Source organism: Megascapheus bottae, chromosome 7 (genome assembly GCF_031878675.1).
Source record: "Megascapheus bottae isolate mThoBot1 chromosome 7, mThoBot2.hap1, whole genome shotgun sequence".
NCBI classification, from domain to species: domain Eukaryota; kingdom Metazoa; phylum Chordata; class Mammalia; order Rodentia; family Geomyidae; genus Megascapheus; species Megascapheus bottae.
Window position 1 is genome coordinate 10,655,637 of NC_143515.1, and position 22,195 is coordinate 10,677,831.

At 41.5% G+C, this 22,195-nt stretch overlaps 1 protein-coding gene across 7 annotated transcripts in view; it reads left to right on the forward strand.

Annotated features, from left to right (window-relative positions):
* The window catches only part of Vwa3b (von Willebrand factor A domain containing 3B), a 197,238-nt gene extending 176,368 nt beyond the window's left edge, over positions 1–20,870 (forward strand). For 6 of the 7 annotated variants that reach the window (XM_090336461.1, XM_090336462.1, XM_090336458.1 and 3 more), the window contains 2 exons: positions 16,398–16,675; positions 20,691–20,870. In XM_090336461.1, coding sequence (XP_090192587.1) covers positions 16,398–16,675; positions 20,691–20,743 — 331 coding nt within the window. In that variant the 3' untranslated portion in view covers positions 20,744–20,870. Of the gene's footprint in view, positions 1–16,397; positions 16,676–17,733; positions 17,993–20,690 lie in introns of those variants that run through there. The other variant, XM_090336460.1, reaches the window with a different exon arrangement.
* Positions 20,871–22,195: the final 1,325 nt, after the last annotated feature.

A 22,195-nucleotide genomic window follows, 5' to 3' on the forward strand; every position in this document is an offset into this window, starting at 1 on the left:
CTTCTTTGTTGTTATTGTTGTTATATTTTCCCGTGAGTGTGTGTGTGTGTGTGTGTGTGTGTGTTGTGTGTGTGTGTGTGTGTATGTGTGTGTGTGTGTGTGTTGGTCTTTGGTATTGGGGCTTGAACTCAAGGCCCAAGTGCTGAGCTTTTTAAATTTGTTTTTATTGTTAGGATAATGTATAGAGGGGTTACAATTACATTCTCCAGATTATAGATGGATTACTTCTCACGGATTGATACCTCTTCTCATGTTTTTGTCCCCATTGCCCTCTCCCACCCCCTCTCAATCATCTTGTTTTCCCTCTTCCCTTTCCTATTTCAAATAAACATATACAGTATACAGGTAACAAAGTCAGATACAGTAACAATAGGAAATTAACCAAAGGGCAAAAAAAAAACCAAAAAAAAAGAGAAAAAAATAGCATAGTACATTGAGAACAAAAATCACACAAGATAAAGCTCTTATCCTAGAGTTCCTTTCATTTAGTCTTGTCCTATATGACCATATGTGCCTGTTAGGTCTGCCGAAAGGAAACCCCACACAGTTCAGGAAGAGAGGGTTTATTGTGTGAGGAAAGAGCAGACACCTGCCGCCCAAGATGGAGTCGGATGAGCAAGAGATCTTAGGGCGGGAAGTGAGAGATTATATAGGGGGAGGAGTATAGACACAGTGGAAGTGGATGTGATCTCAGAGGATGGGGAAATACCTCAGTGGGGACCTCCCACTGCCCCTAGGCATGCCTGTTGCCAGGGTTACAGGTGCTGGGTGGGGATTTCCAGGGTGCAGGGGGAGAGAGCCAAGGGAAGAAGTCATTGCTTCTAGTCGGACCTAACATTCCCACCTTCTGATAGTTGTAAAGTGGCACCGACTCTTTCTGGCTACTTCCTGCTGACAAGGGGTAGAAGGCGGGGATGCTGTCCATCCAGAAGGAGCAGTAACAGTTCCATGGTAGTGAATGTGCATATGTGTCCTTAAGAAGTCTTAAGAGGCAGGGGTGCCATCTTCTTCAGGGATGCGAGACACCTTGGAGTCATATAAGGGGCAAGAGCAGGAGCCTTTTTCACTCTTGACAGAAGAAACCACTGTGGCTGTCTGTTGAGCTAAACTGTAGTGGGAGCGGCCAGCAGGACCTGATGAGGGCCTGTCCACTTAGGATGTAAACCAGGCAGATTAAAGGTCTTAAGAAAGACTCGATCCTCAGGCAAAATTGGGGGAGAAGGAAAAGGGCTTTAAGTGGCTGAGGGAACCTTGGATATGGGAGAGAGGGGTAAGATTAGAAAGGAATGTAAAAAAGGAAAGTTATCTATTCTACATGGGTAGTTGCAGAGCAAGTAAGAAGGCCATCTACACCCACCACTGAGATCTGGGAGGGAAAAGAGAGGCTGGAATACTCAGGTAACAATAAGTAACTGGCTCCCATTTCCAAAAGAAAGGATACAAGTAGCTTGCCTGCAACCTGGAGACATACCCTGGGCTCTTCCATCGTGATGCTTGTGGGATCCAGCAGCCCTGGGTGCCATCACACTTCCATTGCCAAGCTGAGTATCTTGGATAAATTGGGCTCCGCCCCATATGTGGGGGGGTATGGGAGGGACTGGCCCACCTTGTAGAGACGAGGAGGGATAGTCGACTCCCCAGTGTCCCGGCTGTCTACACTTTGGCAGGGTCCAGATGGTGGTTGTAGAGTAGGGCAAGCTCTTGCCCAGTGGCCTTCCTTGCCACACTTGAAGCATTGTCTGGGTGGTGTGCATTGGGCGCTTCTTCTTTGAGGAGGCTGAAGGGCAGCAGTCAGGAGCTAGCAATTTTTCTTATTATGGGCAGCCTTATCAGCCTTTTTCTGTTCCTCCCGGTTGTTAAAAACCTTAAAAGCCATGCTCACCAGATATCCTTGGGGGGTTTGAGGGCCATCCTTAGCCTTTTTCAACTTTGTTTTTAATATCGGGAGCTGATTAGGAAATGAAATGAGTATTAAGGACCACTATACCTTCTTTTGACTCCGGGTGCAGCTTAGTATAATGCTGGAGTGCCACTGTAAGGCGATCAAGAAATTCGGCAGGGTTTTCAGTGGGTCTCTGGGTAACCTCCTTTAGTTTATCATAGTTGACTGCATGATGGGCTGCCTTCTGGAGGCCAGCTACCAGGCAGATTACCATCCTATTTCTTCCAGCCACTCCTGACCCTCTCTCCAATCCGAGTCAGGCACCAAATGTAAGGGCCTAACAGTACCTAGGTTTTGAGTATTGTAATCTTCTGCTAGGAGAGTCCTAAATGTGTACTTATTATTACAAATGAGGGACACCATTGAGCCTATGTTCCTTTGGGTCTGACTTACTTCACTTAATATGATTTTTTTTTCTTTTTCCAAGTCTTTTCCATTTCCTTACAAATAGGGTGATGTCATTCTTTCTGATGGCAGAGAATTCCCCTGTGTATAAGTACCACATCTTCTTGATCCGTACATCTATTGAGGAACATCAGGGTTGGTTCTATATCTTAGCTATGGTAAATAATGCTGCAGTGAACATCGTTGTGCTAGTGGCTTAGTATGTTCTTGTTTCTGGACATTTGGGTAAGTGCCAAGGAGTGGGATTGCTGGGTCATAGAGTAGCTCCATGTTTAGTCTTTTGAGGAATCGTTGTACTGCTTTCCATAGTGGTTGAACGAGTTTACACTCCCACCAACAGTGTAGTAGTGATCCCTCCTGGCCACATCCCTGCCAGCATCTGTTGTTATTAGATTTCTTTATCATGGCCATTCTAACTGGAGTGATTTGGAATCTCAAAGTTGTTTTGATTTATATTTCTTTTATGGCCAGAGATGTTGAAAATTTCTTCATGTGTCTATAGGCTATTCTTATTTCCTCTTCAGGGAAGTCTCTCTTTATGTCTTTTGCCCGCCTTATAATGGGATGGTTGTTTCTTTGAAGATTTGTTTTGGAGAGATTCAATTCTTTTGGGCTGTAGGTATATTTTAGATGTGAGGCCCTTGTCTATTGTATGGCTAGTGAAGATCTTATCCCACTGTGTGGATTTTCTCTTTAACTTGATAGCTAGGTCCTTTGCCATACAAAAGCTCTGCACTTTAATGCAGTCCCATTTTTGTGTGGGTCATAGGGCTTGAATTCTGGGCCTGGGCACTGTCCCTGAGCTCTTCAGCTCAAGGCTTCTACCCTACCCTTGAGCCAAGCCCCACTTCCCATTTTATAGAGGTTAATTGGAGATGAGTCTCAGACCCTTTTGTACCCTGGGCTGGCTTTGAACCTAGATCCTCCTGAGTAGCTAGGATTACAATGCAGTCCAATTTGTCCAAACTTTCTTTAGTTTGTTGTGTTTCTGGTGTTGTTTTTTTTTTGTTTTGTTTTTTGCCAGTCCTGGGCTTGAGCTCAGGGCCTGAGCACTGTCCTTGGGCATTCTCAGGGCTAAAGCTCTACCACTTGACCCTCAGCATCACTTCTGGCTTTTTTTTGTGTGTATATGGTACTGAGGAATCGAACCTGGGTCTTTGTGCTGGCAAGCACTCTACTACTAGGTCAAACTCCCAGCCCTGTTTCTAGGTTTTTATTAAGAAAATTTTGTCTTGTGTCAAGCAGACCTAGTATACCTCCTTTTCCTTCTTGTAAAGTTTTCAGGGTAACTGCTTTTACCTCAAGGTCTTTGATCCATTTGGAATTAATCCTCATGCAGGGTGACATAGAATGATCCAACTTTAGTTTTCTTCAGGTGCTTAACCAATTCTGCCAGCACCACTTGTTGAAGAGGCTCTGTAATAGAGTCTAAAGTTTGGTATTGAAATTCCTCCAGTGCTGTTCTTTCTGCTAAGGATTGTTTTTGCTATACGGGGTCTTTTATTATTCCATATGAAATTTTGGATTGCTTCTTCTATTTCCTTAAAGAATGACATTGGGATATTGATGGGTATTGCACTGAATTTTCAGATAGCCCTTGGCAGTATTGCCATTTTCATGATGTTAATTCTTCCAATTCAGGAGCATGGCAGGTTTTCCCACTTCCTGAGTTCTTCTTTAATTTCCTTTTTCAGGTTTTTAAAGTTTTTATCATAAAGGTCCTTTACATTCTTAGTTAATTCCTAAGTGCTTTATTTTCTTTGAGGCTATTGCAAAAGGAGTTGCTTTCCTGATTTCTGCCTCACTCTTGTTGTCGTTGGCATACAGGAAAGCAGTTGATTTTTGAGGGTTAATTTTATACTCTGCTACTTTGCCAAAGTTTCAAATCAGCTCAAGCAACTTGGGAGTGGAGTCTATAAGGTTCTTTAAATAAAGAATCATGCCATCTGCAAACAGGGAAAGTTTCATTTCTTCTTTCCCTATTTGGATCCCCTTTATGCTTGCTTTTTGCCTTATTGCTCTGGCTAGGAATTCTAATACTATGTTAAAGAGGAATGGAGAGAGTAAGCATCCTTGTCTTGCTCCTGATTATAAAGGAAATGGCTTTAGCTTTTCGCCATTTAGTATAATGCTAGCTGTGAGTTTGTCATACACATCATTTATTTATTTTTTATTGTTTTATTTTTTGCCAGTCATGGGGCTTGAATTCAGGGCCTGAGCTCTATCCTTGGACTTTTTTCTCAAGGCTAGAATTCTACCACTTGAGCCACAACACCACTTCCAGCCTTTTTTTTAATGTATGTGGTACCGAGGAATCAAACCCTGGTCTTCGTGCATGCCAGGCAAGGACTCTACCATTAGGCCAAACTCCCAGCCCAACAGCCTTTATTATACTGAGGAATGTTCCATGGATTCCTAGTTTCTCCAGAGCTTTTAACATAAAGGGATGTTGGATCTTGCCTTTTCTTCATCTATTGAGACAATCATGTGATTCTTGTCCTTGCTCCTCTTGATGTGGTGGATTATATTAATTGACTTGAATATGTTGAACCAACTTTGCATCCCTATGATGAATACTGTTTGATCACAGTGTATAATTTTTTGATGAGTTACTGAAGACAGTTGGCCAGCATTTTGTTGAGAAGTTTTGCATCAATATTCATCAAAGAAATGGGTCTATAGTTCTCTTTCTTTGATGAGACCCTGTCCCTGTCTGGTTTTGGGATGAGGCTTTTGGGGGTTGCATAGAACGAGTTTGGCAAAGAGCTTTTGCTTTCAATTTCATTGAAGAGCTTGCAGCATATGAGAACTGCTTTGAAGGCCTTATAGAGTTCAGCTGAGAATCCATCTGCCCCTGGGCTTTTCTTGGATGGGAGGACTTTTATTGCCAATTCTATTTTAGTACATGAAATAGATTAGTTGGAATATGTTTTTTGGTTCAGTTTCGGTATTGGCTAGAAATTCATCTCTTCTAGATTCTCAAATCTGTTGGCATAAAGATTTGAAAAGCATTCCCTTATGATGCTCTGGATCTTGTTAATTTCTGTTGTGATATTTCCTTTCTCGTTCATGATTTTGTTTATTTGGACGTGCTCCCTTCTTTTTTGGTAAGATTTTTTAAGGGTCTGTCTTCAAAGCAGAGCTCACACCAATACTCCTCAAGCTCTTCAATGAAATTGAAAATGAAGGTTCTTTACCAAACTCATTCTATGAAGCCAGTATAACCCTCATCCCCAAACCAGACAGAGATTCATCAACGAAAGAGAACTATAGACCTATTTCTTTGATGAACATCGATGCAAAACTTCTCAACAAAATACTGGCCAACCATCTACAACAACTTATCAAAAAAAATTATACACTATGATCAAACAGGATTCATCACAGGGAGGCAAAGCTGGTTCAACATACGCAAATCAATTAACATAATTCAACACATCAACAGGAGCAAGGACAAAAATCACATGATTGTCTCAATAGATGCAGAAAAGGCATTTGACAAGATCCAACACCCTTTTATGTTAAAAGCTCTGGAGAAACTAGGAGTCCATGGAACATTCCTCAATATAATAAAGGCTGTGTATGACAAACCCACAGCTAGTATTATACTTAATGGCAAAAAGCTAAAGCCATTCCCTCTAAAATCAGGAACGAGACAAGGACGCCCACTCTCTCCACTCCTCTTTAACATAGTATTAGAATTCCTAGCCAGTGCAATAAGGCAAGAAGCAAGCATAAAGGGGATCCAAATAGGGAAAGAGGAAGTAAAACTTTCCCTCTTTGCAGATGACATGATCCTGTATTTAAAGAATCCTATAGACTACTCCCAAGCTCCTTGAGCTGATTCAAAACTTTGGAAAGGTAGCAGGGTATGCAATTAACCCTCAAATATCAACTGCCTTCCTCTATGCCAACAGTGAGAGGAACGAGGCAATGCTCAGGAAAGCAACTCCTTTTGCAATAGCCTCAAAGAAAATAAAGTACCTAGGAATTAGCTTAACTAAGAATGTAAAGGACCTTTTTGCTGAAAACTTTAAAACACTAAAAAAGGAAATTAAAGCAGAACTAAGGAAATGGAAAAACCTTCCATGCTCCTGGATTGGAAGAATCAACATTGTGAAAATGACAATCTTGCCAAGAGCTATCTACAAATTCAACGCAATACCCATCAACATCCCAATGGCATTCTTTAAAGAAATAGAAGAGGCAATCCAAAATTTCATATGGAATAATGAAAGACCCCCGTATAGCAAAAACACTTCTTAGCAGAAAGAACATCACAGGAGGAATTTCAATTCCAAACTTTAGACTCTATTACACAGCTATAATTATCAAAACAGCTTGGTACTGGCACAAAAACAGGCCTGAAGACCAATGGAATAGAACTGAGGACCCAGATATTAAACCACAGACCTATAGCCACCTAATCTTTGACAAGGGAGCCAAAAAAATAGAATGGAAGAAAGACAGCCTCTTCAACAAGTGGTGCTGGCAGAACTGGTTAAGCACCTGCAGAAAACTAAAATTGGATCCTTCTTTGTCACCCTGCACTAGGATTAACTCCAAATGGATCAAAGACCTGGAGGTAAAAGCTGACACACTTAAAACTTTACAAGAAGGAATAGGAGACACACTAGGCCTCCTTGGCACAGGTTGAAACTTTCTTAATAATAAGGACCAAGAATCACAGCAAATAAGAGAAAGGCTGGATAAGTGGGACTGCATTAATCTGCAGAGCTTTTGTATGGCAAAGGACATAGCTAGTAAATTAATTAGGAAGCCTACAGAGTGGGAGAAGATTTTCACCAACCATACAACAGACAAAGGCCTCATATCTAAAATATATCAACAGCTCAAAAAATTGAATTACTCCAAAGTAACAACCATCCCATTAAAAAATGGGCCAAAGACTTAAAGAGAGTCTTCTCTGAAGAAGAAACAAAAATGGCCTATAGACACATGAAGAAATGCTCAACATCTCTGGCCATAAAAGAAATGCAAATCAAAACAACTCTGATTCCACCTCACTCCAGTTAGGATGGCCAGGATCAGGAAAACGAATAACAACAGATGCTGGAGGGGATGTGGCCAGGAGGGATCACTACTACACTGTTGGTGGGAGTGCAAACTTGTTCAACCACTATGGAAAGCAATATGGCAGTGCCTCAAAAGGCTAAACATAGAGCTCCCCTATGACCCAGCAATTCCACTACTTGGCATTTACCCAACCATCCAGAAACTAGGGCATACTAAATCCTCTACCACGACATTGTTCATTGCAGCATTATTCACCATAGCAAAAATATGGAACCAACCTAGATGTTCCTCAGTTGATGAGTGGATCAAGAAGTTGTGGTATTTGTACACAATGGAATTCTATGCTGCTGTCAGAAAAAACGACATCACCCCATTTGTTAGGAAATGGAAAGTCTTAGAAAAAATCATATTAAGTGAAGTAAGCCAGACTCAAAGGAAATTAGGCTCAATGGTTCCCCTCATTTGTCATAATCAGTAGAAACCTTGGGCTCTACTAGCAGAGATCTGCAATAGAGCAAAACCTTGGTTCATAAGGCCATATAGTATGAAGCTAATTGAAAAGACCTCCAGGATATTGAAACAAAAGCCATACAATGAATGATTGTTATCCTTAATGTACTATGTTATCTCTCATCTCTTTTGCTGTCCCTTGGTTATGTCATATTGTTACAGTATCTCACTTTGTTATCTGATATATTGGATTTATTTGTATTTGGTTATTTGAAATTGGATAGCGAAGGGGGGAAAACCAAGATGGGGGGTGGAGTTGGGGAGAGGGTAACGGGGACCAAAACATGTGAAAGGGTATCAATATATGTGAATTAATGCACCTTCTATCTGGCAAATATCATGTAACCCTTTTGTTAATTACAATTAAAAAAAACAATTTGTTAAGGGTCTGTCAATTTTGTTAATTTTTTCAAAGAACCAATTCCTTGTTTTGTTGATTCTTTCTATGGTTTTGTGGACCCCAATTCATTTAATTATGCTTTGGTTTTAATAATTTGCTTCCTTCTACTGGAATTGAGATTGGTTTGTTGCTCTTTTTCCAAGCGCTTAAAGTGCATCATTAAATCATTGGTTTGCAATTTTCCCAATTTTGTTAATGTAGGCACTCAGAGCTATAAATTTTCCTCTGAGTAGTGCCTTTGCTGTGTCCCAAAGGAGCTGGTATTTTGTGTGTTCCTTTTTGTTAAATTCTATAAACTGTTGAATTTCTGTTCTGATATCCTCGATGACCCACTGGTGATTCAACCATGTGTTGTTCAGTCTCCATGAGTTACAAGTTTTCCCTGGTGGAGGTTGGTGTTCAATTCCAATTTTATGCCATTGTAGTCTGAGAGAATGCAGAGAATAATTTCAGTGTTTCTGAATCTGCATAGATTTGCTTTATGACTTAAAATGTGGTCTGTTTTAGAAAATGTTCCATGTGCTGCTGAAAAGCATATATTCTAGTTTTACTGGGTGGAATAATCTGCATATATCTGTTAGTTCTAGTTGGTCTATGAATTGTTCAGTTCTGAGGTTTCTCTATTGAGAATGGAGAAGGGCCTGTTGATATATTCAGAGGTGACAGTGGTATGTTAAAGTCACCAACAATCACTGTGTTGGATCTATGTGTAGTTTTAGTGTAAGTAAAGTTTGATGAAGTTGGGTGCTCCAGCATTAGGTGTGTAGATATTTTTAGGATGGTTATCTCCTCCTGAAGAATCCCTTTAGTAATAACCTTCTTTGTTTTTTCTCATTAATTTTAATTTGAAGTCTATTTTATCTGATATAGGATGGGACCTCCACCTCTTTATGGGGGCTGCTAGCTTGATAGATTTTACTCCAGCCTCTCACTCTCAGAATATGCTCTTTTGGAGGGCAAAATGTATCTCTTCAAGACAGTCTTGTTTTTTTGATCCAATTAGACAGTCTGCCGTTTAATTGGATAGTTAAATTCATTGATATTGAGCGTTAGGACTGAAAAATATATAGTAGTTCCTGTCATTTTTTTCTATTTTGTTAGGGCTTGTGACTTGTCAATTCTCTCTGTAATTAGCTGGTATGCATTTTATGTGCCATTTCTATGTCATTAACATCTTTGTGCTGATTTTCAATTTATGGAACATCTTTGAGAATTTTCTGTAATGCTGGTTTGGTCACTACATACTGTTTCAACTTTTCCTTGCTGTGGAAGGTTTTTACTGTTCCCTCAGCTGTGAATGAGAGCTTAGTGGGTTACATTATTCTTGATTGGTAGTTATTTGTCTTTAGGACATAACATACATCCTTCCAAGCTCTTCCTGCATGGTCTCTGCTGAGAAATCTGTGGATATTCTGATTGGTTTTCCTTTGTAAGTGATGGTTCTCTTCTCCCTGGCTGCCTTAAGGATCCTTTCCTTGGTATCTATTGATCCTGTATAGATTATAATGTGGTAGTGGGATGTCCTTTCCTGGTCAGGTCAGTTTGGGGTTCTAAAAGGTTCTTGTATCTGGATGGCCTGTCCTACTGGATATTTGGGAAGTTCTCTGAGATGATTCCCTGACATATATTTCCAATTCCATAAACCTCTTTCTCCAGGCCCTCTTCAATATCCATTAGCCTTAATTAGGCCTCCTAATTGTATCTTGGAGCTCCTAAAGAGATCTGTCATATTTCCTAGACTTGGTTTGAATCATTTTCTGATCTTTCTCTATAAATTCTAGGTTATCTTCAACTCTGGAGAGTCTCTCTTCTGCATTATCTAACCTTCTATCAATACTTTCTACTTTGTTCTTCATCTCCCTTTCTTCTAGTTGGTCATTTTTGATGCCTTGCATCTCTTGTTTTAGATCTTGTATGGACTTCTTTACCTCCTTGATTTTAATTTGAGTGGTCTTTTTGAAGTCCTTTAGCTCAGCAGCTTTACTCTCATTGGACTTTTGTTGGGATTCATTCAGCTTTCTGTTTGTGGATTTTATGAATTCTTCCATTATTCTTTGATTGTCTTCCTCACGTTCACATATATCCTTCTTTATGCTTTCAAACTTTCCATTGATCATGTTTACCAACAACATTTGTAGAGCATTTAGAGGACTCCTCTAGGTTTCCCATTGACTGCTATGTTGCCTATTTGAGTGGAAGATGCAATTCCTTGATTTGCCATTTTTCCTGAATTTCTTGTTCTGCCCATTTGAAAATGGGATCAAGACTAATAGCACACAAGATTACAATTTTAAGATAATAACCAACTTAGTGCTGTATAGCTGCCCAGACTATAGAGGTTCACAATCTTAGACTAGCATTTTCACTCTTTCTCCTTTTGTACTCAATCTCTATGAGATATAAATCACTCTGGACCTACAGTATAATTGAACAAATACATATACAGTCTGGGTCAACAACAATCAACTGTAGGTCCATACACTATGGAAATTTAAAAGGGTACAAAGGACCAGAGATAGAAAGATATTATGAAAGGCAAGAGGGGGAAATAAGACAGCAATTCTACTACTTGGCATTTACCCAATCATCCTGAAACAAGGACATACTAAACCCACTAGTACAACGATGTTCATTGCAGCACTATTTACCACAGCAAAGATATAGAACCAACCCAGATGTCCCTCAATTGATGAGTGGATCAACAAGATGTGGTATTTATACACAATGGAATTCTATGCTGCTGTCAGAAAGAACAATATTGCCCCATTTGTAAGGAAATGGAAAGACTTAGAAAAAAAATCATATTAAGTGAAGTAAGCCAGACTCAAAGGAACATAGACTCAATGGTTTCCCTCATTTGTCATAATCAGTAGAAACCTTGGGCTCTCCTAGCAAAGATTCACAATAGAACAAAATCAAGATACATAATGCCATTTGGTGTCACGCTAAACGACCTCCACGATAAGGAAACAAAAGCCATATAATGAGTGATTGTTGTCCTTAATGTACTATGTTATCTCTCATCTCTTTTGCTGTCCCTTGTTTATCTCATATTGTTACAATATTTCACCTTGTTATCTGATATATTTTATGTATGCTTAATTGGCTATTTGAAATTGGATAGGGATGGGGGGAAATCAAGATTAGTGGGGGGCGGGGGAGAAGGGGGGAGGGGGAGAAGGGGGGAGGGGGGAGGGAAATGAGGACCATCATGAGAAAGGGTATCAATGTTTGTGAAGTAATACACCTTTTATCTGGTGAATATAATGTAACCCTTCCATTGATTACAATAAAAAATATATGAAAAAACAAGACGAAAAGAGGGGGAAATAAGAGAAGAGTAATATAGGAATGTAAGAGTAATGTAGTGATGAAGGAAAGAAATAGAGTGAAGATAACTGTGACCTAAAGTGATAGGGAAAATGAATTAAAAATTTTTCAATTAAACTTTAAAAAAGAATATATAAAAAGAAAAGAGACAAAATATATCAAAGAGATCAATTATTAAAAAAGACACCTCACAATTACTAGTTCTTAAACTAGAAATACTAAGATTAAAAACTAAAAGATTAAAAAGCAGGGGACTTAGTCAATAAAAATATAATTCGAAACAAGTCTGTATACAATGAAGGACTACTACTAATTGCTGTCACTATGTTTCTAGGAGTGACCACAATGAAAGGAGAAATTTTTTTTAAAAAAGGTGGGGGGAATGATGGAGAAAAAATGGCCCCCCCAAAAAGAAGCAAGTAAAAATGAAAATGAAAAAAGTAGTAAAATTTTTAAAAATTATGATTAGAAAAAATATTCCTCAGGTGTTTTTGGAGGGAGGGGGAACTTATATCTCTATTGAAATCAGATCCAGTCTCTTATGAAGTCTCTTATCTCCTGTGTTTTGGCTTAGTTGGTTTTTCCAATCAGTTTGCTTAACTGGGCAGGAAAAGTTCTGCCTTACAGACTTGGGGTCTTTGTGACTGCCCACCCAGGTTAATTTACTGGCATGGCAATGAGCTTTATGCGTCCTGCAAGAGAAAGTTGGCTGTTTTTGTGGCTTGAATGTGAATGGAGTTGTATTCTATCTGGAGTCCTTGGCAAGCTTCAGAACTCACTCTGATCCAGCCTGGGGCCACTATTGTTTTAGGCAGTTCAGCTGAGAGTAGCCTTGGGGTGGCCTCTGGCTTTGTTTACCAGGTAAGGAAAGCTGCCTGCCCAGAGAGGAATTGCTCCCTCCAGGGAAGGGAATTAATTTCCTGTCTAAGCTAACACTGGTCAGACCCTTTGCCTTTTTGAGAATTGGTGTGGCCAACACTACTTCCCAGGCTCCATTTATCTGCTAGCTGGTCTGGCAGGGTCTTTGCCAGTAGCCAAGATGGCACTGCTATTGGTTGGTCGGGCAGGAGCTATCTTCCTAATGCTGTTCTGGGAGTAGGAGTGAGAATGTCTTTAGTGAGGTGCTCACACTTGCCCTTGGTTGTCTGGGTCTGACTGTAGCTGGCCGGATGAAGATTTCCACTCGTAGTCACCTGGTCTGTGCTGCAGTTAAGTGAGGTGCTCGGCGCTCAGTGCTCAGGCTCTGGTGTCTTTGTCTTGGCACACATGCTCTGGGAATCGGCAAATGCTGCTGCTGCCTCCAGTGCCACCGCTGCCGCCAGTGTGGGCTCAAAACTGTCTTCTTAAGCAAGCTGTCTGCCTTTTCCCTCTCTGATTGAGGTCTCTGTGCTACTACTGCTTACTTAGAATTGTTCTTTAGCTATAAACTTTCTGCTGCATTGCTAAAACTGGCAAGAGCTCAGAAAGACACACCCGGAGCCTCCACCGTATTCCCAGAATCTCCCTGAGCTTTTGTGCTCAAGGCTAGTACTGTTACATTTGAGCCACAGCATGATGTCCAGCTTTGGGGTTGATAATTGGAGATAATCTCATGGACTTTCCTCCCAGGCTGGCTTCAAATTACAGTCTTCAGATCTCAGCCTCCTCAGTAGTTAGGATGTCAGCACCTGGCTTATGGCATAGTTTTTAACTGTTTATTTTTCCATCTTGTTCTGAACTTGAGGCAGCATTACTTTTCTGGCTCTTTAGAAAACATTTAATCTTGTCATAACTATGAAGGAATTGTTCCCACTCATTTGTAAGGCATCAAGGCTTTCTGATTAAGTTAGACTTGGAAGTAGATTTACCTCCTGGTAGGAAGGAGTCAGGTGCTAACATAGATTGCCCATGGCCAGATGAGTATATGAGTGGGGGGTGGGTAGTGGTTCCCAGGGGCTGAAGTAGAGTGAAAATTTTCCATCTGAAGCAGGGGGATTGCTAAGGGCTGTCAAGATGGCTTAGACTATTGTCACTAGGAAAAACATAAAGCATAACTTAATCCATGGAGCAAGAACACCGGTGTTGGACTCACCAAGCCATGACTTTAGAGGCAAAGGCACAGAAAGAGATGTGCAGATTGAAGCAAAGGTGGAGGGAAAGAATTAAGGAAGTGGGCCTGGAGTTTGGCCTAGTGGTAGAGTGCTTGCCTAGCATGCATGAAGATCCGAGTTGGAGTCCTCCGTACCACATACGTAGAAAAAAAGCCAGAAATGATGCTGTGGCTCAAGTGGTAGAGCTCCAACCTTGAGAAAGTGTCCAAGGACAGCACTCAGGCCCTGAGTTCAAGCCCCAGGAATGGCAAAAAAAAATTCAGGAAATGCCTTTCAGCTTCACTGAGAGTTGATGGCATGTCTTTGGGAACCAACCTTTATTCTCTTCATGGCTTGAAATTTGACTTCGTTCTAGAAACCATCATGTAATTTCTCCCTCCACTTCTTGCCTTACATCTTTTGGCATGTGGGAATATCTATCTTTCTCTAAGATGTCAAAAATCAGTGGCCCTCCTCTCATACAAGGCTGACCAGCCTCAGAAACTTATCCTTGCTTACCTTGAGTCTTGGGTTCATACTGTCTGGGTTATCTCTGAATTATTCTGTTGTCCCCTTAGTTTCTCTCTATAAGACCTTCACCTTAGAGGGAAGAAAACTAAGTTTGTTTTCTTTATTTACACACACACACACACACACACACACACACACACACACACACACACGGTGCAGGAGTCTTCTGCAGTGTAGTCTAGCACCCTTCTTCCCATCTCTGCTAATGTCTCTTTGCATGCAGACAGACTTTAAGTATCCATTCTCTTGCTTTCTATTCGTTCTATATGCCTTAGGTATCAATTGTTACCTTTACCACTGAGAAAGTTTCCACAGAACCCACGGGAACCTCCCTCATGCCCAAGCCAATGTGCTCTCCCCTTCCTGACCCATACTTGTCTTCCAAGTTTCATTTAACACTGTAAACCTCTCCTTCCTTCCTTCCTAACCTGGCTCCACTGAGGAGTTGCTGTGGCCCTCTCTAGACTTTCTCCCTGCACATCATGGCTTCTATGACTCCATGTACACTGTGGACGTTGTATATCCTTTTCCAACGCATTTTCCTGGGCTCCTGGATCAGGTTCAAAGATCTTGAGAGTAATAGCCTGTAATGTGTCTTTTTGAAAGCTACCCAGGTGGCTATAAGGTGCAGCCATGTCAGACAACTGCAACAGAAAGGGTGGTGGGAATTAAGGGTTTATATCACTTAGCATCTCAGCTTGTTCCTTCACCTCTAGGATGAGGGTGGTAGGAGGGTAGGGAATGTCTGTTGCTGCACCTGGTGTCTATCAGGTGTTCAGCACGTGGCAGAAATAGCATGCTTTCCAGCCCTCCACTTGCTATTTCTGCCTGAAATAAGTTCAGCACATCTAAACAGAACTCAAGTTCCATCTCAGCTTTCTTCATCTCAGTTTACCTTTCCATCCCTCAGTCACAGAGCTGTCCAAACAGGAATCCTTTGGGACTCTCTGGCTTCTTCATGTCATTCACCCACCACACTTCAACTGCCTCTAAATCTTAGTTGATCCCAGCTTGCAGCTATTTTGCAGTTTATGTATACCTATTCTGCTTTAGGTCAAGAGCTGTCTTCTCCCTGCCTCCACCTCTGTCTTCTCCCCGAGAACTGACCAGAGTATTCCTCACACTCAAATTTGCTCACATGCAAACCTTCAGAGACTCTTCTTATCCTCTGTCACACATACACCTTCAACATGCCTCTGCCATTTCCTACCCTAGCTGAGCCTCTTTTTAGTCTGATCCTGCTGCCTCCCTAGCCTTAGTAGTTTCTAGCCAACCCTCCAGGACACACTAACCATTCTACACACACACACACACACACACACACACACACACACACACACACACACCATACCAGAGACCATAGGTCTCTGTGCCTTTGTACAGATTAATATTCAGCATTGCCTCTGACAGTACATGACATAAATCACTTCTCTTAGACCAACTGATCACTCCCAACATTTTTCCCATAGAGGAAACTGCATTTAAAATCTTGAAGCCTCTGTATGGCTCTAGCTCCTGTCATTTCTTCTTGTCAAATTAGAAGTATCATTTTGAAGAATGAGTGATTCAGCTAGATATGGGAACAAAATAAGGATCCCCTAACTTATCTTGACAGCTCTGAAAAGGTGAGACACCCCCCAAAAAACAGCCATGAGAGGATGTCTGGGATGGGGTCAAGGTGTCCCTAGAATGTGCCTTTGAAGGACAGCACTTGTGAATATATGTTTGTCTCCTTTTAAAAGAAATATGACTTCATAGTCATATCTAAGTTTTTTCAATCAAGTGTAATTAAAAGTCAGCTCACTCTGGCATTGTGTTTCTAATGTTATATGATGAATGAGTTGTTAGAGAAAGCAGTGCTATGTCAGGTCTCTGGTAGAAGCTCTAGTTCAAGGCTGAAATGGGCTTTTCTTCACTGGCACAGTCAGTGAGGACCAAGTTCATGTGGCTAGTTTTACCTGGCCCCCAGACCACCAAAGGTTTGTTGAAGGGCACTGAGTAAAATTAAGCCCAGCCTAAAGTATCCAGCCCTCAGGACAGTGGACAAAAAGCCAAGAAAGCCCCCTTAGAGCTGGATCAGACATCCAAGCCATCAAAACTGGGGCATATCTAATCTCTCTCTCTCCCCCTCTTTCCTTCCTTCCCTCCCTCTCTTTATATCTCTTCTATGTAGGGAGAATGAGGAGGCAAAGAATTCTACTTTCTGGACAAAGAAAGGAGTTGACACCAAAGATTTAAAAGATCTAAGACTGGAGACACTTAGAAAGAAGAGGAAACCTTCCAAGAGGCTACCTGTCCAGGAGATAGTGATCTCAGACACAGACAACTCTTCTCATGACATCAGGTCCCAAGAGTCTCACCCCAAGACATGCCCCAAGCCCAGGGTAGGGTGTTGGGGGCAACATGGTGCATCCCTAGAGCACTCTGAAATCTCTTTCAAGAACAATGAAGGTAAGCCAGGAGCCAGTAGCTCTCACTTATAATCTTAGCTACTCAGGAGGCTGAGAGTTGAGGATCACTGTTCAATGCCAGCCCGGGCAAGCAAGTCTAAGATAGTCTTATCACTAGTTAACCAGCAAAAAGCTGGAAGTAGAACTATAGCTTAAGTGGTAGAGCACCAACCTTGAGCATAAAACCTAAGGGATAGTCCCCAAGCCCTAAGTTTAAGCCCCTGTACACACACACACACACACACACACACACACACACACACACACACACACACAGAATGAGAATGAATGAAATCATTTCCCAATTTCCAGGTTAGTGTAGGATTCAGCCCAACAAAAACACTTAACTTATTGAAGTTATGCTAACATCTGCTTCCCCAGAGAAGACCCCCCAGCCTGAGGATTAGAGGTCACCCAGCCTCGCTTTTGCTGCCACGTTTCTACCTGGAGCACACAGCCCCTTCCCTACCCACTTTGAGTCACCCACAACAGCAAAGAGCAGAGTACTTGGCTGAGAAACCTTAAAACAGGCTAGTGGCAACTAAATTTAAGTGAGCCAACATTCCTCCAGTGCTGTCCGGAGCTCAGCCACTCAGCCTTGTGGAGCAAGCTCCTCTGCTGAGGTAAGGCCATACTTCATTCTGCTTTGGGTAATCAAGGTCCAGATCCCCTCTTCTTGAGCTTTTTCTGCCTGTTTGAGCTTAGAGATTCTGGCTTCCCCTGACCATTCTTCATGCTGTTGCACTCCTACTTTTCCACCCTCACAAATTTGTCCTCCAGCACCTGGTTTTTGGTATCTTCTAGCACATCTAGTTCTAACCCAGTCAGATTTCTGTCAGGATTTTCACTTGGAGGAATCAATGTACCTAGGATCTAAGCCTGTTATTTTGTTTTAAATTGATTATCCCATCTGAATTAGGAGTTTTGTCATTCAGTGTGAGAACTGAACTGAATCATCTGGCAAACTTCTCCTCTGAGATTGATAAGCCTGGACATTCTCTACATTAGTGCTTTCTGAACATTTTTTATTGAGCCTTCCCTAATTATTTTTGTCTGTAGTCTGTTGTAGGTACCTCTGAGTGCAGGACCAGAATAAAAACTCTTAAACATTGACACACTTCAAAACTAGTGGGCTGTTCAAATCCATTTTAGTAATAGCACATTCTGAAATAGCTTTCACAAACTGTCTTTTGTTTTTGGTGGCCATAATCCCTGAAGCTAGATAAAAATAGGGTATATATTATTAATATAAAACATATTGGAGGCCTTCTGCAAATCAAAAACAAAATAGGACAGAGTTCTAGTACTATAAAAAATCACAACTTAGATCAAGGTGGCATTCACATTCCTGAAAGCTAGTAATCACCAGGGTTATGATGTGAATAAATTAATGAAGGAATTCACTTCCAGAATTTACAAAGCTTCAACATCAACCTCAAACTAATAATTCAAAAGGAAAGAAGTGAAAGACTGATCAGAACAAGGCAGGAGAGTTGGTGCAGTGAATCAAGCCTATAATCCTAGCTGCTCGGGAAGCAGAGATTGAAGGATAGGAGTTCAAGGCCAGCCTAGGCCAGACTACAACTCAACCATTGTCTGGGTATGGTGGCCTCATGTCTGTTATCACACCTTACGAAGGAGGCAAATGGCTTGGCAAGGTGATAGTGCACACCTGGCATTCCCACAATTCAGGAAGCACTAACAGAAGCAGATTGCAGTCCAAGCTGTCCCTAGCATAAAGTATGATTCTATCTTGGAAATCATGAATGGAAAAAGAGCTAGTGGAGTGGCTACAGGGGCAGAGTGCCTGCCTAGCAAGGCATAAGTTTGAACCCACACACTGCCGAAAACAAAAGATCCAGTCATAGTCATTTATTCATGCAAACAGGTAACCCTGTATGCATTTTTCTTCAATTATTCAATGGAATAAGAAGTGATAACTTTCTTTACCTATTTCATTTGTTTCTTTTTCATCTCACCCTACACCCTCTCTGTGACAATTCTGGGGCTTGAACTCAGAGCCTTGTGATTGCTAGGCAGGTATCCTACCACTTGAACTACACTCCCAGTAGTGTAATTTATTTTTTGTCTTGATAGGGCTTGAACTCAGGGCCTGGGTGCTGTCCCTGATCTTCTTTTTCACTCAAATCTTTCATTCTACCACTGTGAGGCAGAGCTCCACTTCTATTTTTCTGGTGGTTAATTGGAGATGAGTCTCGTGGACTGGCTTCAAACTGTGATCCTCAGATCTTAGCCTCCTGAGTAGTTAAGATTATAGGCATGAGCCATCAGCCCCCAGCATCCTTTTAACAGAGTCTTGGGCTTTTTGCCTAACCAAACCTGGACTACCATTCTATTTATTCCTCCCTGGTAGCTAGGGTGACAAGCATACCTCAATGACCAGTTTTTATTGGTTGAAATGGAGTCTCATGAACTTTTGGGCTGAACTGGCCCTGCATCATGATCCTTCAGATCTGTCTTTTGGATGACTAGGATTACAGGCATGAGTTTTTGCACTCAGTTTGTCTATACTTCCTTATGGGAACAGTCACCACTGCCGAGTAGCAGGAGAAGTTCAGGGGTAGAGAACTACAATATAGCCAGATGGTGGCGTACATCCACGATGCTGAGGCACGAGAATCATAGGTTTGAGGACAGCCTAGGCTAGTTCTCAAAAAGACATGAGAAAAAAGACTATACAAAAAATAGGTATAGGGGCCGGGAGTTTGGCCTAGTGGTTAAAGTGCTTGGCTAGCATGCATGAAGACCCGGGTTCGATTCCTCGGTACCACATACATAGAAAAAAGCCAGAAGTGGTGCTGAGGCTCAAGTGGTAGAGCTCTAGCCTTAAGAAAGTCCAAGGACAGTGTTCAGGCCCTGATCTCAAGCCCAGGACTGGCAAAAAAAATAGGTATAATAATAGTATGTTGGTATTACAGAACAATGCATGATATGTTTGATGATAAGTTAATGAGATGAGAAAATTGCAACTACAACAAAATATTCCCACTTCCAGCCACTATGGGGTAACACACCAGATTTACACTGCCACCCAAAGCAATTAAAATCATCTGATAAAACATATGGAGTAGCACCAGTGGCTCACACTTGTAATCCTATCTATAATCATGAAGCTGAGATCTGAGAATTGAAGTTCATAGTCATCCCAGGCAGGAAAGTCCATGAGACTCTTACCTCCAATTAACCAGCAAAAAGCCAGAAGTAGAGTTAGCTCTAATGTGCTAGCCTTGAGCACACATAAAAAAAAAGAAAAACTCAGGCTGGACATGGTGGCTCATACCTGTAATCCCAGATACTCAGGAGGCTGAGATCTGGGGATCAAGGTTTAAAACCAGCCCAGACACTAAAGTCCATGCAACTCTTTCCTTTAATTAACCACTAGAAAACTGAAGTGATGCTGTGGCTCAAGGGTAGGGTGATAGCCTTGAGCTGAAGAGCTCAGGAATAGCACCCAGGCCCAGAGTTAAGCCCCATGACTGACAAAGAAGAAAACAGACAGACAGACAAACTCAGGGACAGAGCAAGCACCAGAACTGTCACCAGGCAATAAAGGGCAACAATCTTTGAGAGGCAAACGGGGTGATCCATGAGAATATGTTCCAGCTTACTTCTTGGAGAGTTCCCAGGTTGCAGCCAAGGTAAAGAAGAGCCCATGAAAAGCCTGGTAGCCTCCTGAGTTGAGGAGATGGAACTAAGATTCTGAGATCACCAAGGCAGCTGTAGTTCACATTGGAGAGGGGAAAGAGAGAACTCTGAAGATGATAGAGGGATCTCTGAATCTTTCTTTTTTTGCCAGTCCTGACTTAAATTCAGGGCCTGAGCACTGTCCTTGGGCTTTCTTAAGGCTAGAGCTCTACCACTTGAGCCAGTACTTCCAGCTTCCAAGTATGTGATAACCAAGGAATTGAACCCCGGATCTTTGTGCATGCTAGGCTTAGCACTCTACCACTAGGCCGAACTCCTGGCCCCTCTTTGAATCTTTCTCTTCTGATCAGCATTGCTAGGAGGAAAATTCCCCAAGGCTGGAGAAACTACTCAGCAAGATTAGAAGAAGCAATCACGATAGCTCATTATAAATGGGTGAAGTATTCAAAAGAGTTTGCTAAGAAGAGCAAACATAGACTTAGACTAAATGCTCCTCTGGTCCCAAGTAATAAAGATTTTAAAAAACAAGACCTGGAACTCCCCAGGCCCCCTCTGCTTCCAGTGTCTACGTGAATGAGAGTGCTTTACCCCTGCCAAAGATCCAAATGATAGTTCTTTCACGTCAATTACGGCATTGCTCTTAGCTTTAGCCTCTAATGATTAAACCAGTCTTGGATAAAAAATACTCAGGGAAAATCATTGTATCTCTACTGAACATGCAAAGACTTTTTATGCTATTGTTTCCTAATAATAACTTGATATTACATTAGAAATCATCTAGAGATGATTTAAAGAATACAGAATAGGTGCAGGTTCTGTATTAATACCATATCATTTTATATAAGGGACTTGAGCATCTTCAGATTTTTTTATCCACAAATTCAGTGGGGCCAGCACCTTGAGGCTACTGAGGAGGACATGCAATGGAAGCTTAAAATATTCATATGCCTGCAAATTATGTTGACAACACAAAATACAGGGCCCCACTTCCAGAGATTTGAGTTCCCAGATCTGGGCTGGTGCCTGGCATTCTGCACCCTCAGCACAAGGTAAATGGAGGCTGGGTGGCTAGGGCAGGGTTCAGGGAGGGAGAATTGAAGTGGAGAAGGAAGCAGCAGCAGAAAACCAGATCATTGCTTTCGTATATTTATTTTTTAAGGAATCAGAATTCCAATAGAGAAAAAAAATCAGAAGCTGCAGTTCAGGTAGGGCCAAATGGAAATGTATCTTGTCACCTCTGGAGTACATTGTTCACTGCTCTGAGTCACTCAAGATGTGTGTGCTGTATCCACTCACATATAAGCAGGAGATATTTGCTGACTTAAATGTCACCTGGATCTTGTAAGTAATGAATGGTGTGAGCCATTTCAGAGGGACTGACTCATGTTCCCTGGAAACCTTTCTGTCCTCAGGCTGCGATTTGAAATCCTAGGCACCTTGCTGTTTGACTCATGACTCTACAAGGCAGCAGGGTCTAAAGCAAGTTCTCTGTGAGGCTACCTTGTCCTTATAGAGCATCAAACTTTTTCCGTAGAGAAATTTACCCTCCTCCTTGGAAAGGGACAGTGAACAGTTGCAAAATGAGCTGCAAATAAGGTACTAGATCGGTATTAACATTTTCAAGACATTCTTGTATCTCTTAGCCTCCAGTATCTTATGTGCTGAAAAAGAACTCCATCTTCCATTTGCATTCTCAAGCTCACTTGCCCAAGCTAGGATTCAACAGGTTATTTGTTGAGTTACTACTACATGCTCAACTTTATTCAAGGCACCTGGAGGCCTAACAAAAGCAAAGGAGAACTCTCCACAAAAAAATCTCTGTTTGTGGTTTTCATAGATAAGGGAGAACCAGACA